Here is a 17963-nt window from a genome sequence, read left to right on the forward strand (position 1 = left end):
AGTAACAAAACTACTTTACATCAATGTTAATTTTGTCTGCGAAAATATTTTTGTCGACTAAATTAACACTATTTTAGTAGACTAAAACTTTAACAATTCAGATTACTTAAATACAACTAAAATGGCATTTTAGTCAAAAGATTATGACTAAAACTAAATCAAAATCAGTACATTTTAATCAACTAAAATCTAATGGGTTTAGATAAATTGTAATGCATTATTTAAGCATTTTAGTTGAATTTCAAAAGGTTTTGTATTAAGAATCTGGAAAGTAGGATAGAAGGACAGCTGAGCAGGTGCATGATCTTTGTTAGGAACAACGTACAAGGACCAAGGCATGGTAAGCATGAACATTTACCACCCCCAAGCGGTCCATTTCAGGAACTCTAGATTGATTTTACTCACATGCCTAAGAACAAAGGAGTAAAAGTAAGTATCTGTGCAAGGAAATCATCCCAAGATGGGGATGCCAGGTGTGTATTGACTCAAACAAAGGACCAGCCTTTGTCTCAGCAGTTACTCAGCAGATAGAAGAACTAATGGTCATAGAATGGAAATTTCATATCCCATATCACCCCCAAAGTTTAGGGGTCATTGAATGGATGAACTGGACCATTAAGGACCAACTGAGTAAGGCCACAGGAGGTATGTATGTAAAATGGGAACGTTACCTCCCTGCGGTTCTTGCTGAGATAAAAAAGACCCCAAACAAAACTACCAAATTGTCACCATTTGAAAGTTTGATGGGTAGACTTTTCCCCACCCCTTGGACCAGACAATCCATGGTCCTAATGCCTGGTGGTCTAGAATTGATACAAGAGGAATATGTGGTAAATTGAACACATGTGTTGAACGGCATCTAGAATGATGTATTGGTCTCCTTTACCTTTATAGGAATCGACACACCTGTTCCAACCGGGAGAGAGAGTGGTAGTGAAAGCCCTGCAGAAGCATAAGTCAACAGAACCCCCTTATGGAGAATCAACAACAGTGACTACAGTGACCAAAACAGCAGTGTTAATAGCGGATTCATATTCCTGGATACATGCATCAAGAGTAAAGAAACCTCCAGACGGGCCCCACCCATTGGGCCAAGAAGATGATGCTTCATCCGAACTATGCTTTTTAATTTAAAATTTAATTTTTTAATTAAACAGTGTTACCTATTTTTTAGGTTCATATTTTTCTATATATATATATATATATATATATATATATATATATATATATATATATACACATATATACACACACATCCATATCAATCATGATATATTGTTTGGATATATTCATAAAAATATATTGGTATATCTTTATAAATTGAATATAGCATATTTGTAAGGCTATGAAAAGTTTTAAAGTATAGAAACTATGTTTGTGATATAATCATTAATGGGTTAAATATCACATTACTTAACTCAAGGAATTTAGAGAAAAGGTTATTGTGTGGGTTAGACATATTCTCATGGCCATATATCTGAGTTCCAGACAATTTTTTTTTATGTTGGCAAGACGAAGCTTGAGTTTTCACGTCGTATTTATGGACATATAGTGATCATTCAGAAACAGGATTTGGCTTTGCCTTTGGGCAGGCACAGTGCTGCCATACATTGCGATAAATGTCTGGTGACCAAATTCCTAGCACTTGGCCACATCAGGCCTTCCTCTCGGGGGTGAGACTACAACAAATTATTGTTGCAGACTGAACTTAGATGGATTTTCCATCTTCAGGCTACAGTAGCCCCCGGATTGAACGAGGCCTTCAACTTCAGGCCCTACCTTCCAGGTTTTGAGTCTGGAATTTGCGAATTAGATTTGTGAACTTAGAGGTTGTTTTGTCACCTTTATTGCATCTGCAGGAGTTAATTGTTTTCTAACATACATGTTTATGTTCTAATTACATTTATATGTTTTTTTGTTAATGCTGCCTTAGGTGGCAGATATATGGTATCTACATGGTTTGCGTTATTTGATTAATGTATTAATCATGGGTTTATTATTATTATTTTGTACACTGTCATCAGTTGTAAATCAATGTATGTACCCTATTTTCTGCAATTGATTATATCTTCCTGTCCCCTTTGGACTAATTGCCCTCATGTAACTTTTAATGTTGACTGTTATACCATCCCTGGCGATGACTTTTCTCCCCCCCACTTTTTCTATTGTCAAATTTCCCATTGGTCTTTTGGCGACACACTCTTTCATCCACCCACTGACTGGTTAGGGCCGGACATATTCACTCCCGGCGCGCAGGGGTCCTCGATCGTTCCGTCACCTCCCGGTGGTGGCACGTCTTAGGATATCCCTACTTTGGCCAAATCAGCCCTTCCAGACCACCACACACTTGCGCTCCAGTCTTGGAGCGCGGGCGTGGCCATTGCGCGTCGGCAGCGTCATGACACAGCCCTGTCCCTCGGCTCCGTGGGCGGGGCTGCTCCGCGTTGCCGGGGGACTCGAGGAGAATGTAAGGCGTAATGAGTTTGCGTCCTTTCCTCCCCTTTTCTCTGCACCAGCTGTATTAGATCACAATTAGCATCGCGATTGGCTGAAGTTTCTCTCCACACATGCTCATAAACCGGCCCTCATGTCTTTATTGAAGACATTGAAGGAATGTCCGGGGATGAGCAAATGTTTGTCTTGTGCAAGGTCAGTTGCTCAATATTTATGCATACACTAGGCATCCCTTGCCCTATACATTATCGGGGCGATGGTTTGTTGTACCTGTAGCTGTTTTACTTGTTCAGTAATTTATATAGATACATATGGACACCTTGTTTGGAACCATTGTTGATTCTAAATGGATACAGAGTTTGGTGGTGGCCTCTATATAATGCCCCACCACATATGAGTCCATGCAGTGAAATAAAGCCTGGTCCTTTCATTTGACTTGTTTGCTGGTGTGGCACATTGAGTGGTGTATTACCAACTGACCAATGGTGTTCTCGATCGAGTACTATTTCCTCAATCAATCGATTCATGTTATTGGTTTGCCATGTAAGGAAACTTATTCGTCTTAGATTACATCTATGCTATGTGTTGAATTGTTTGCTATGTTGCTGAGCAGTTTAATGACATTTTTACTCTGTACTTGTTTAAACTATCACTCATATACTGCTTTTTCATTGTAGAAACCTTATACCCAATTTTTATTCAATAACATGAAATCACTGAAGAAGAACCATGCATCCGTAACATGTAAGGTGTTATCTACACTGTATTGATCCTCACCAATCCTTTGCACCATGATAGTGATTGTTCTCTACAATTGTAATCATCAGGGTATCAGATATGATTTTTATGCATTGTATGTCATTTTTGTACTTGTTGAATTTATGTAACAAAATTCATACTTTTTTAAAATTTGGCTTGATCTGTCTATTACTGACCCCAAGGGGTTCCTTCACCGTACTCTTGGTACTAGGTGTGTTTTTTCTTTGTTTGCTATTATTGGGCCAAACAGACCAAGCATTTTCACACACAACCACACTCCTCCCTCCATTTCTTATATCTGAGTTCCAGCCTAGAACTCTGACATAAGTTTGACAGTTCATGGTATTATATAGTTTTTTTTTAACCACTTCCGGACCAACCGCCTGTCAGAAACCATGAATCGGACTGAGACAGAAGTACAGTTAAATCTCACTTGTTTAACCACTTCCGGACCGCCGCACACCGATATACGTCCTCTCTTTGAAGAGGGATATCTTTGTTGTGGCAGCAGCTAGCTGCCATAACCCCGGTATCCTCTTCTTCAGCAGGCGGTCCGGTTTCCGATAACAGTGGTCTCTGTGGCGGATTCATCGCGAGATCACTTTTATCGGCGGCGGGAGAGGGGGCCCCCCCCTGCTTACCGGAGCCGTCGGCAGCGGAGGCGATCAGGTCTTCTTCCATGTTAGGTGTGGAGACGAGTGAGGGGATGATGGCCCCCACCCATCTCCATACCATTGCAGGGCGGAAGCAAGGTCAAAACGTCACTTCCGCCCATAGCTCTTAAAAGGGCCATTTTTTATTTTTTGTTTCAAATGACTTTTTTTTTTTTTTTTTTTTAATTGCATTTTAGTGTAAATATGAGATCTGAGGTCTTTTTGACCCCAGATCTCATATTTAAGAGGTCCTGTCATGCTTTTTTCTATTACAAGGGATGTTTACATTCCTTGTAATAGGAATAAAAGTGACAATTTTTTTTTAAAGAACAGTGTAAAAATAAAAAATAAAAGGTAAAATAAATAAGAAAAAAAAAAGAAAAAGTTTAAATGCGCCCTGTCCCGCTGAGCTCATGTGCAGAAGTGAACGCATACGTGAGTAGCGCCCGCATATGAAAATGGTGTTCAAACCACACACGTGAGGTATCAACGTGATCGGTAGAGCGAGAGCAATAATTCTAGCCCTAGACTTCCTCTGTAACTCAAAACATGCAACCTGTAGAATTTTTTAAACATCGCCTATGGAGATTTTGAAGGGTAAAGGTTTGTCGCCATTCCACGAGCAGGCGCAATTTTGAAGCGTGACATGTTGAGTATCAATTTACTTGGCGTAACATTATCTTTCACAATATAAAAAAAATTGGGCTAACTTTACTGTTGTCTTTTTTTTAATTCAAAAAAGTGTATTTTTTGCAAAGAAAGTGCGCTTGTAAGACCACTGCGCAAGTACGGTGTGACAGAAACTATTGCAACGCCATTTTATTCTCTAGGGCAGTGATGGCAAACCTTGGCAACCCAGATGTTTTGGAACTACATTTCCCATGATGCTCAACTACACTGCAGAGTGCATGAGCATCATGTGAAATGTGGTTCCTAAACATCTGGGGTGCCAAGGTTCGCCATCACTGCTCTAGGGTGTTAGAAAAAAAAATGTATAATGTTTTGGGGGGTCTAAGTAATTTCTAGCAAAAAAAAAAAATGTTTTTAACTTGTAAACAAATCTCAAAAAGAGGCTCGGTCCTTAAGTGGTTAATAATAATAAAAAAAGATAAACACAATAAACAAAACATAGCCAGAAACCAGAACAGATAGTCAGACAAGCCAAAACATCAGGGAGTCAGAGATGAGCGTAGTAGAAAAGCAAGCAGGATCTGGAGCCAGAAGGAATGTCAGCCAAGCAAGTCTAACAGGAACACAAGAGAGCGTCTCTAGAGATGTGACCAAGGCGAAGGCAGAGATCTTCTGGGTTGGACGGCCGTAGGCAGGACTGCCGAGCAGGATATCATCAACAGGTGTGTCACTGTGGAGAGATAGTAGCTGGCAATTAACCGACAGCTGAGTGGCCAGCTCAGAGAAGGAAGGGCTGAGCCCAGCCCTGAATCCTGGTTCTTTTAGGGGAGTAGAGACAGGTTGTGTGTTTATAATAAGTATGAACACCGATCTCTCTCTTCCCCTAGTCAGCCCCATCCCCCCTACAGTTAGAACACACCTAGGGAACAGTTAACACCTTTATTGCCCCCTAGTGTTAACCCCTTCCCTGCCAGTGTCATTTATACAGTAATCAGTGCATTTTTATAGCACTGATCGCTGTATAAATGTCACTGGTCCCAAAAATGTGTCAACAGTGTCCGATTTGTCCGCCGCAATATCGCAGTCCTGATAAAAATCGCAGATCACTGCCATTACTAGTAAAAAAAGAAATAATAATAAAAATGCCATAAATCTATGCCCTATTTTGTAGACGCTATAACTTTTGTGCAAACCAATCAATACACGCTTATTTCGTTTTTTATTACCAAAAATATGTAGAAGAATACATATCGGCCTAAACCGAGGAAAAAATGTGTTTTTTTTTTTTAAATTAGGATATTTATTATAGCAAAAAGTAAAAGATGTGTTTTTATTTCAAAATTGTCGCTCTTCTTTTGTTTAAATCGCAAAAAATAAAAACCGCAGACGTGATCAAATACCACCAAAAAAAAGCTTTATTTGTTAGTTAAAGCGACGAAGTGCCATATTGCAAAAAATGGCCTGGTCATTGAGCACCCAAATCTGAAGTGGTTAATAGCTTAAGTCAAAAGGTTATTCAGGAATTAAATTTGGTATGTTAAAGCGGAGGTCCACCCTATTTTACAACTTTTTCTCAATCACATTACAGCAATGCATTCAGTTATAAACTGAACTTTTTTTTTTTTTTTCTAGTGTATCTGTGTTTTTCTCATGTTCATCTCTGCTTCCTGTATGTGTCCACTGCGGATGTGGGCGGCTATTTTGCAGGTATTCCGTCATTTCCTGTGTGCCGCACTGTCTCCTGGGATCTCGTGTCATTGTTCCCAGCAGTCATTGCGGAGGCCTGCCGCGAGTTCTCGCGGGATTTCGAAAGAGGTTGCCATCACAATAAACACTGAGCATGCGCGGGAAAGAGCGGTGAATGCTGGGAGCTCAGCATTCCCGGATCCTGGAAATCAATGCTTGTGGGCTTCACATGCCCACAAGCAAGATGGGAAAAGCTAGGATCACTTTTTTTAACTACTTCTTACAAACGAAAACGGACAGCAGCAGATTTAAAACACCCAGACAGTGAGTATTACTTTATGATGGTGAAAGTGTCTGAATGACTAAAAAAAAAAAATTTGAATGGTCGCGGGACCTCCACTTTAAGAACATTTTAAAGGCTATTGTATTACAACACCGCCCCCTATTGGCCACTGTGAATAAAGGTTCGCTATTGCCCTTATAGGTTTTGGGCAGGAAATTACATGTGTTTGACGTCACGCATTTCCACACCCATTCCTGGGGGGAATATAGAGTGGAAACACATGACAGTGAGGGGGGGACATCTTGAGATCTGGAGAAGGGGAAGATTGAGAGAGCAGGAGGAAAACAGAACGAAAATGTAGGAATTGTAGAGATCTCCTTTGGTAATATCTCCCAAAACAGCAGATTTCTTAAATCTCTGGTAAAGTATTAATTTATATTTTTAGCTTTTGGTAATTGAAGTTGTTTGAGCGAATCAAATCAATTTTGGTAGTTTCAGATTTGGAGTGAAATGAATTTTAACTGCACTATGAATTTGTATATCTTTTTATATCTCATATATCATAGATTCATTCTAAATGTATCTTTATTTAAAAATAAATCTTGGTTAAATTACCAAGTTTGTATATGGTTAACAAAATTGTCAATATACACTAAAAGAGGTTTAAACTTGTAGATCTCTTTGAGAAGAAATCGCAACTTATTAAAATCCACACCTAGTTTGTTTTCATAGTCTGTAAAGCCACTGAAAGCTATTTACTAAGCCGTAATGAAGTGTTGAGACATGGTATTTTTGTAACAAGAGCTTGTGGTAAAATTTCTCATCATTTGTATCACAAATATAACTGATATTTGAATTTATATCTTTTTGTATATCACCAATATAATTGAAGTTACGTTCTTTGTATAATCACCAATTATATTTGATATTATTTTGCACTGAATTTTTAGTTAATATGTATATTTTAGCACACCGCTGTATTCCCTTTTTGTCTTCAAACTAGCATGGATAAAACGAACTTGAATTATTTGGTTGATTTGTGAAAAGACGTGAAAATCTCTCAAACCATAGATTTTTGCATATTTCCATAAATATAATACTGTTAATATTTCAGTATAAATATCTGACAATATTTTACCACAAATTGTGTATTATATTGTGTTTGTGCACTAAAATTCATTAAAGTGCATTTTTTCCAAAAAATCTGTGCTTAAAAATTTGTTGCTCAAATACTATATCACATAAAATATTGCAGCACCAACCTTTTTATTCTCTAGAGTCTCTGCTTAAAAAATATATAATGTTCAGGGGTTCTAAGTAATTTTCAGTCAAAAAGATGTAGATTCGGGGCATGGCCTGGAGCGGCATGAAGTAGGACGCAGATAGACAGAGCTCCGCCGGCCATTTATCCTTATGCAAACTCCTGAGACCGCTAAACAGCTTACTTCAATCCACAACATACCATCACCTATCCGGCAACCTACCAAGGCCATGTCGCCTACAAAGAAGGCATCGGCGGCGGCTGCAAAGCTGGAACAATACCGCCGGCAAGGCACGGACCCCTCCAGCCAAGATGGCGCCACCGCGCTGGAAGAGGAGCCTCCCGCCGGAACAGACACAGCGAGGGTGCTGGAGGCGATATCATCATGCCAAAAAGCAATCACAGCATGCCAGACTTCCCTCACAGCGTGGATTGAAGAAGTTAAAGTGGACATTTCACTGGTAAGGCAGGATTTCCAGAAGCTAAAGGGCAGAGTCACTGAGGCTGAGACCAGGCTGAGCAATGTGGAGGATTCCCTCCCCCCCCTGCAAAACACAACATCTGAGCTGCAGCACCAAGTGAACCAACTGATTCAGAAGCAAGATGACACTGAGAACCGCCTCAGAAGATGCAACCTCAGATTTGTTGGTCTCCCTGAGGGGGCAGAGGGGAAAGACCCCCCCCCACGTTCCTTGAAAACCTACTCAGTGATGCATATGGGAGAGAATTTTTTTCCCCAACATTTGTGGTCGAGCTTGCGCACCGCCTGTCGGGCAGACTGCCACTACCCGGAGCCCCCCCCACGCACGTTCATCGCAAAATTTCTGAACTACAGTGACAGAGATGCCATACTCCGTCTCAGCAGAGTGAAGGGCAATATCCCCTTAGGAAACAAAATGATAGCTGTCTATCCTGATTTCTCTGCAGAGGTACAGCGGAGGTGACACACATTCATGGAGGTCAAAAGGCGCCTTTGCATAAAGAACATCAAATACGCCATGCTCTTCCCGGCCCGCCTCCGTGTAGAGGGGGAGGACAGAGCGCATTTCTTTGAGGATCCAGAGGCCGCTATCACCTGGCTGGAGCAGAGAGAAGCCCACAGATAAGTTTTGTTTTTCTAATATTCTTTTCCGCCTCTAAGTTAATGTGCGACCCCCCAGGGTCTTCCACCTTACTATACTCTGACTTCCCACACGGAATAACTCCAAATCCGAAACTCCATACATATTTACAGGATGAGCAGTTCGTCTTCCCCTTTTTCCCTCCTTTGCTTAATATCCTGTGGTGCTGGAAGACTGCACACTAGCTTCACTTTGATTAGACCTGTCCCTAAATACACCTACTGCACAGGTGGGCTCCAACGAGCATCACAGCCACACACTTCTTCTGGAGTACCCGACAGGCTGCAACCCGTGAGACTCTCACCCTGACACAACCAGCATAATCCCATTGACGGATCTCCTATAGTCCCCTGTCCTGGAGACACACCTCAGTTATCTACTCTTAACCTGCAAAGTAAGGTCCACATATGCAACCGACGGAGCTGACTTATGTCTAAAGGTGCTCACCAAGGGCGGTGAGTCGAGTCCTGAAATGTGCAACGGTACGCAGCGTATTCTCGCCCCACGTACCACAGTTCACCACCTGAAACGGAGCGTACAGATTTTGGCCGCGCTGTATATGTTGCTTAGGATTCCTGAGTTCACTAATATCCTTAATACAGTGACTGCCACCCAAACACTGTCAAGATCTTACCTTTTCTCTGCAGGTTGGACAATGTTTATGCCCTGTTGGCAGTTCGGGATCGAAGCTCGCACCAGGTTTGGAAGGTGCAGAGCGGGGTGGGGGGATGGGGATATCAGAATCGTACAAGTCTTATTGTTTAACCCAATGTCTATAATAGGTAATTGCTATCATAATAACCCTATGGTGTCTTTGATAATGGTCATGCAGTGTGATGTATGTGCTGGGACGCTTGGAGGGGGGGGGGGGGGAGGCCTGAGTTCTGGAGCTCAATACCTCATATTCACACTTAAATGTCTAGTTTGAAATTTATCATGTGCAACATCCGCGGACTTAGAGAACCCATAAAGAGGTCGGCTGTGTTTTCACTCCTCAAGAAACAAAGAGCAGACGTGGTGGCTCTAGTAGAAACACAAGCCGAAGGTCTTGCATATAGAGTACTTAAGAGACCATGGATTGGATGGACGTTCCATTCGACGCACACCACACTCTCAAGGGGAGTCTCACTCCTAATTGCTAAAAACACCCATTTCGAGCTCCAGGACTCAGTGATCGACCCATCGGGTAGATATGTTCTTTTAAAAGCTAAAATTTACGGCGACCCGATTCTCCTTATGGCATTCTATGTTCCACCACCATTCAACGCGGCTGTTATTGCTGCTGGGTTCGACTTTATGACCCTGCACCCTAACATCCCGGCTGTATGGCTAGGCGATTTCAAAAACGTACTAGATCCAGCCCTAGACAGACTTAACACATCAACCGTTGAACCAGTGACATCTCATCCCACAAGATTCGCCAGACTCCTATCAGACTTCAACCTAGTAGATACATGGAGAATCAGGAATCCTACAGATAGGCAATTCTCCTGTTTCTCCACGTCACACCGAGCTATGTCACGCATAGACCTTATATTGGTCTCCACGGTGCTCCTCCCTAGACTGTCAGACGCAGGCTTCTCCCCTAGGTCCCCATCGGACCACTGTCCCTACTGGGCCATACTTACAGTCCCCCACAACCGCCCTCCGGTGACGTGGAGGCTGAACCCTTTCTGGCTGACCATACTGCCGGAGGAGGATGACCTTTTGACAGAATGGGGAAACTATTTCCTAATCAATGAAGACTCTGCTTCGGTTCAGTTGGTGTGGGAAGCCTTTAAGAAACACGCCCGTATGATCCTGACTAATAGAATTAACAAACTCAAAAGAGTGTCAGAGTCGGCAATAATTAAGGCGGAGGATAGCTTCCGAGACTCCGAAAAAATATTTCTTGAGGCCCCTACCGCAGATAGAGCTGACAACCTTAAACTTTGATCAAGGGTGCTGACCCAGCTACACTACGAAAAATCCAAACGAAAACTATTCTTCCATAGACAGCGGTCGGTTGAGCACGGGGACCGGGCGGGGAAACTCCTAGCTTATTTAATACACAGCGAAGATAGGCCTCCAGTGGTAATCTCGCTGCGCACACCTAACGGAGTCATAGAAACAGAACCGCACAGAGTAACAGACCTCTTCAGAGAATTCTTTAGCAAGCTCTACACAGCAACAGCCCCGACAGATACCTCCCCAATGGAAACATTTCTGGGAGAACTGACAATTCCCCAGCTTTCCATAGAACAGGTCGTGGAATTAGAGGCCCCATTAACAATAGACGAGATATCCGGAGCCCTGGCGGAAATTCCTGGTTCAAAGTCCCAGGGCTCGGACGGCCTACCAGTGGAATTTTATTCCATTTACTCAGAAATACTGATCCCTAGACTACTACAGCTATATGAGGCCATATTTAAAGACTCCATATTGCCAGCGTCCATGAGAGAAGCCACCATAGTATTGATTCCCAAGCCAGGGAAGGATCCATTCATTCCCGAGTCATACCGCCCCATATCTCTACTCCAAGTAGACATCAAAATACTCGCAAAAATATTAGCCATGCGTCTTAATAAAGTAGTCCTTTCCTTAATACACTGCGACCAGGCAGGATTTATGCCAGGTAGAAATACGTCCTTCAACCTTAGGAGACTGTTCATAAATCTACAGGCCACACATGACAACGTAGGGTCAAGAATAATCGTCGCTTTGGACACAGCCAAAGCGTTCGATTCGGTGGAGTGGGGATACTTGTGGAGTTGTCTGGGCAGGTTCGGCTTCGGCCCAAAATGTATAAAATGGGTGAAACTTTTATACCAATTTCCGTCGGCGAGGGTACTAGCGAACGGATGGCCATCCGAGCAATTCTCGTTGTCCAGGGGTACGAGGCAGGGGTGCCCTCTGTCGCCTTTACTATACGCATTGGCGGCAGAACCCCTGGCCATAGCCATCCGGACACATCAGGAAATAAAGGGACTTCGCAGGGGGGACGTGACAGAAAAATTCAGTACATACGCAGACGACACCCTATTATACCTTGATGACTCGGAGAACTCCCTGCCCCTCACACTGGACCTAATAGAACGGTTCGGCACGTTCTCCGGCCTCAGGATAAACTGGGACGAATCCCAGATACTACCCCTTGACAGCTTCCCGCAGCCCAAAGACAGAGCAATGCTGCCCCTACAGAGAGTGGATACCATCAAATACTTGGGTATAAGGACTACAAGGAACCCAGCTGACTACGAGACACTCAACATAGCTCCGTTGTTTGCAATGCTTAAACACAAAACACAGGTGTGGGCTCGCCTCCCGCTGGGAGTAATGGGACGAATAAACCTGGTCAAAATGGTCCTCCTACCTAAAATACTTTACATGGTTTGGCATTCGCCAATATACTTGGTGCTTAGACACTTCAAATTAATGGAAGCCATTGTGAAGCCATTCATATGGGGTAGCAACAGACATAAAATTGCCTGGCAAAAACTAAAAAATCCCACAGATTTAGCAGGGATGGCTTTACCTGACTTTAATGCTTACTATACTGCAGCGCAGTTATCCCAAATTTTTCATGTGGATAAGATAGAGAAAGATTCCTGCACTTGCTGTGCCCTAAGTGGTCCCAGTCGTCACAAGACCCATTGGTTGCGATAACGGGGAGAACCACTGGGGAAGACAGAAACGCTAACCGTAAATCACTACTTTACCACTATACTAAGATCTGGAACCTGGCCATGAATAGACTTCAACTACCAGTAATAAATGAATTCACTCCCCTGTGGCACAACATAAATCTCCCAGAATTTAATTCGATGCCTGATAGTGAGGTATGGAGTTCTAGAGGGATCATTTATATGCTACACATTATCCATAACGGCAAGCTAAAAACCTTTGAAAGATTGAAAACGGTATATACACTACCAAACCAAATGCTTTTCAGGTACCTGCAACTGCGTCACGCATTCCACTCACAGTTCCCGCGGGGTGAACTTAATCTGGTAAATAACCCACTAATGGAAGCACTGAAATGCCCTGACCCGAAAAAACTAATTTCCCAATTTTACCTAATGTTGACGTTACTGCAGGCAACTACATCGGCTTACGCCCTGAAATCAAGGTGGGAGGGAGAAGTAGGTACACTGGCAGATGACGAATGGAGCGACGCTCTAGACGCATGCAAATTAGTGTCCCTTAAACTGTCTGACTCAAACTAACTCAATTATTTCTGATCCATAGAGCATATCTCACGCCACTTAGGTTGTCAAAATATAAGAGTAATCAATCAACAATGTGCCCAATGTGCAATCAGGTTACCGGCACCTTTTTCCATCTACTGTGGCAGTGCCCCCAGATCCAGGCGTTCTGGACACAAGTGGTGCGCTTCCTCCACGACACAATGGGCTCCCCTGTAACACTGCAGCCCAAGCTCTGCCTTCTAGGAATTTTATCAGACCCGGAGATAAATAAATTCAAAAAGGTATTTGTACATGAAACACTTTTTTCTGCACGAAAAGTAATAGCTAGAGTTTGGATGAGGCCTAATCCCCCAGAGTTTTCACACTGGGTGGCGGAAGTCAATAACACATTACCCTATAAAAAAACTAGTTTACCTACATAGAGGTTGCCCTCTTAAATATGACCAAATATGGGACAAATGGACTCAGTCATCCGATACTTGCACATGAGAATAAATCAGGTAGTGGGGTGCTTCAGAGACCAGCGCTCCTTCACACCACGCATACTGAGCTATTGCAGCGAGGCCCGGCCAAGCTAGTAAGACACGACTAATTAGCTTTATATATATACCATGGGAAAAAAATGGGATAAGACATGGGTTATAATACTGTACACGAATGTATTTGTACATCTTGAGAAATGTATTGTTATTTTTTTTGGTGTTTATTATGTACACTGAACTTTTTTCTTACTGTTCAATAAACTTACGTTTAATTAAAAAAAAAAAAAAAGATGTAGATTCTTAAATATATGTGAGTAGTGTCAGAATTGGACGGGGGCTGAAGTGGTTAACACCGCCTTCAGAAACAAAAACAAAAACAGAAGTCTAGGCGGTAGCCTTGCAACTGGGAAAAGTTGAATGGTGCTGACAAAAGCAAGAAGCACACACAAATTTAGGGTGGAACTCCAGCCAAAAGAGCATACCTTTGGAAAATGGTCTGTCTGAGTCACCTAAAGATGGTGGAGAGAGATACCCAATGGACCCTTACAGGGTCCATCCAGATAATGGAAGGCTGAAAAACAGACTCTGAATGCCCAAATCACTACCCAACAATTGAGGGAAATTTTCTTTTTTGTGAATTGGAGCCAGACAGAGGGACAGAAGAACAATATTCAGGTTGAGAATAAAGGCAAAAACCAGCTTAGCCAAGAAAAGAGTCCTGAGGACACTAGCAAAAAACTGAGGTATGATGTTTCTGGGTAGGGTTATTATGTGCTGGCCAATGGCTTTTCGGTTGTCGTTCATTTCTCCTGTAGGCAGCAGTATAATCAGTCTAAGAATTTTAAAAATTCAAGTCCCTCAATGGATAAGAAAGAAAAAAGGATTTGTTGATAACAAGCACCACACTTCATTACCTCACAAAGAGACTTTGGTATGGACGTTAATCTGTTCTGCTGAAGCTCGATTTTCTCAAGGCGTTCCAAATGATTTACAAGAAGAGACTTTTTATTTATTAAGTCTATGTTTTCCAGGTCATTTGCAGACAGATCTAGGGATCGAATGTGCTCTTTTTCTGTCAGTGAAGAGGCGCTATCAGTTCGCTTCATGTATAATGGAAACCTCAGCGCTAAATCTATAAGAAAAAAAAAATTTACCCAGCAGAGTAATGTAAAAAAATAAATAGACTTGAAACTAACAATAATTAACACAGTATTGACACCAAAGCATAAAAATATGAGTCAAAAGATTAGCAAACTTTTTTTAGGGCCTACTTATACCAGAACGTTGTGCAGGAAACTTGCATTTACACAGCTGCCCTTTTTATATTTGGACGAACATTATTTGAAGTGCACAAAACAATACTTCATTCATGTCGCTGTACAGCAGTGGATGCACTGCACTGGTGTATAGTGACATGTAGGGATGCACCGAAATTTCGGCAGCCGAAACATATCGGCCGAAAATGGCCCTTTCGGCAAAAAGCGTCAAAGCGAGCCAGACAAGGGGGAGGGGCTGTATGTGACGGCGCACAGCGGGGAACACACAGCTATTGAAATGAAAGCTGTGATGTTCCCGGCGCTGTAGTCAAACAGCCGGCGGCGGCTCTCCTCTCCCCTCACTGGCTGCAATGGGGACACAGGCTGCACTACTGGGGACACTGGCTGCACTACTGGGGACACTGGCTGCACTGGGGACACTGGCTGGCTGCATCTGACAGGCACTGGTGAGGCTGCATCGATCTCTTGTATCATGTCCGCAGTCTCTGACTCTCTGACCATGTCCCCAGTCTCTGACCATCTCCTGTACCATGTCCCCAGTCTCTGACCATCTCCTGTACCATGTCCCCAGTCTCTGACCATCTCCTGTACCATGTCCCCAGTCTCTGACCATCTCCTCAGTCTCTGACCATCTCCTGTACCATGTCCCCAGTCTCTGACCATCTCCTGTACCATCTCTGCAGTCTCTGATCATCTCCTGTACCATCTCTGCAGTCTCTGATCATCTCCTGTACCATCTCTGCAGTCTCTGATCATCTCCTGTACCATCTCTGCAGTCTCTGACCATCTCCTGTACCATGTCCCCAGTCTCTGACCATCTCCTGTATAAAAAATATTTTTAAAAACAGTTACTTTCGGTATCGGTGTTGTTTCGGTATCGGTTTTCAAGATCAAGGAAGATTTATTTTCGGTATCGGTTTCGGCACCAAAAAACCCATTCGGTGCATCCCCAGTGACATGTAATCCTGTGCGAGCCTCTCCAATGCACTACGATAAAATGCAGCATGGCTGCATCTTATCACTGATCTGGGCTGCTTTTCAGTGTTAATAGGACACATACAGTAGGAGAACAATTGTTTTCTGTATGTTCTTGCGGTAACTACCACTTTACAGTGTAGTAAAATGCTGGTCACCATACCAGTTTGATTTACAACATCCCCGTTTATTGCTGGGCATAAACAATTTTTTTTCCTGAAAGACTACCAGTGCTTTTTTATACTGATCATAGTTGATCCCTTACTTATATGATGCCTAATTGAAGTGGAACTTCAGTGTATCTGAGCACCAAAAATGCTATTTAATACATTTTTAATGTTTAAAGAGAAATTCACCCATCCATCTATGTCTCCATGCTTTAGTTTGTTGAGAAATTACTTTGAAAAAAACCATCCCAACAATTCTAGTCGTGGTCAGCCTGAGTAAGGGCAGGTGATTCATGTAGCAATTACTTCCTGGAATCTATCTGCCCTTAGCTCAGGCAAGCAGGCACAAAAGTGTGCTTTATCTGAGAAAGCCTCTCCTACCCTCCACCAGATGAAAAAAAAATGTCCATGAAGATGAAGGATGTATGACATTCATTCATCATTTTGGTCTAGGCCAGAAACCAGGAAGCAACTGAATAAATAAAAAAATAAAAATGTTTAAAACAAGTAAATATAACATATCTTTCTATCTACTGATGCCAGCAGCATAAAGATTAAAACAGTTCATGTTAATTGAGAGCGTTCAGTGATTGTAAAGGCTTGTGGGTTTTTCTTCCTAAAATAATTAACATGTTATACTTACCTGCTCTGTGCAATGTTATTGCACACAGTGTCCCCTTTTCTCCTCTACTAGTATCCCCAACGATGCTCTTGGATCCTCCTCCCTTCCTAGTGCCCTCATAGCAAGCCATTTGCTATAGGGGCACTCATGCAAGCTTGATCCTGAGTCGGACACTGTGTGTCTATAAACACACAGCGCAGTTCTGCCCCACCCCTTGCCCCCTCCTCAAATGATTTGATTGACAGCATCAAGAGCTAATAGCTCCCAATGCGTCCTATGAGAAGAGAGAGAGCGAGCAGGGCTGCTGCTCTCGGGCACAGCGATGGATCGAGATAGGACTCAGCCATGTATTAGGGGAAAGGAGGGGGCTGGGGGGGAGCTGATCATGGAGATTTTTTACTTTAATGCAGAGAATGCATTAACTGCTTGCCGACCAGCCGCCAGTTTTACAGCGGCAGAATGGCACAGCTGGGCGAAACGACGTTCCCTTATGTCACTTCGCCTTTTGGCAAACTAGGGGGGCATGCACGCAACCACAGCGTGTGCCTGGAGCTGACGTGAGTGCCCAGCGGGTGCAATGACCGCCAGGCACCCGCGATCGCTCGTGACAGAGTGAGAACCGGGATCTGTGTGTGTAAAAACACAAATCCCGGTTCTTTCAGGGGAGTAGAGACAGATCGTGTGTTCATACTAAGTATGAACACCGATCTCTTTCTCTCTCCTCCTAGACAGTCCCAACCCCCCCCCCCCCCCCCCAGTTAGAACACACCTAGGGAACACAGTTAACCCCTTGATCGCCCCCTAGTGGTAACCCCTTCCCTGCCAGTGACATTTACATTACAGTAATCGGTGCATTTGTATGGTCCCAAAAATGTGTCAAAAGTGTCCAATTTGTCCGCCGTAATATCGCAATCTCCATAAAAATCGCAGATCGCCGCCATTACTAGTAAAAAAAAAATAATTAAATAAAAATGCCATAAATCTATCCCCTATTTTGTAGACACTATAACTTTTGCGCAAACTAATCAATATACGCTTATTGCGATTTTTTTTTTTTTTTTTAACAAAAATATGTAGAAGAATATATTTCAGCCTAAACTGAGGAAAAAATGTGTTTTTCTTATAAAAAATGTGGGATATTTATTATAGCAAAAAGTAAAAGATAGTGTTTTTTTCAATTGTCACTCTGCTTTTGTGTATAGCACAAAAAATAAAAACCGCAGAGGCGATCAAATACCACCAAAAGAAAGCTCTATTTGTGGGAAAAAAGGTCAATTTGGTTTGGGTACAGCGTCGCACGACCACGCAATTGTCAGTTAAAGCGACGCAGTGTCGTATCGCAAAAAATGGCCTGGTCATTGAGCAGCCAAATCTTCTGGGGCTGAAGTGGTTAAGGTAAAAGACTT

At 42.7% G+C, this 17963-nt stretch overlaps 1 protein-coding gene across 4 annotated transcripts in view; it reads right to left on the minus strand.

Moving 5' to 3' along the window:
* LRRK2 (leucine rich repeat kinase 2) overlaps positions 1 to 17963 on the minus strand; it is a 546702-nt gene that overhangs the window by 224543 nt on the left and 304196 nt on the right. For all 4 annotated transcript variants that reach the window (XM_073619682.1, XM_073619683.1, XM_073619681.1 and 1 more), the window contains one exon: positions 14431 to 14648. In XM_073619682.1, coding sequence (XP_073475783.1) covers positions 14431 to 14648 — 218 coding nt within the window. The remainder of the gene's footprint in view (positions 1 to 14430; positions 14649 to 17963) is intronic.

This window comes from Aquarana catesbeiana, linkage group LG03 (genome assembly GCF_042186555.1).
Source record: "Aquarana catesbeiana isolate 2022-GZ linkage group LG03, ASM4218655v1, whole genome shotgun sequence".
NCBI classification, from domain to species: domain Eukaryota; kingdom Metazoa; phylum Chordata; class Amphibia; order Anura; family Ranidae; genus Aquarana; species Aquarana catesbeiana.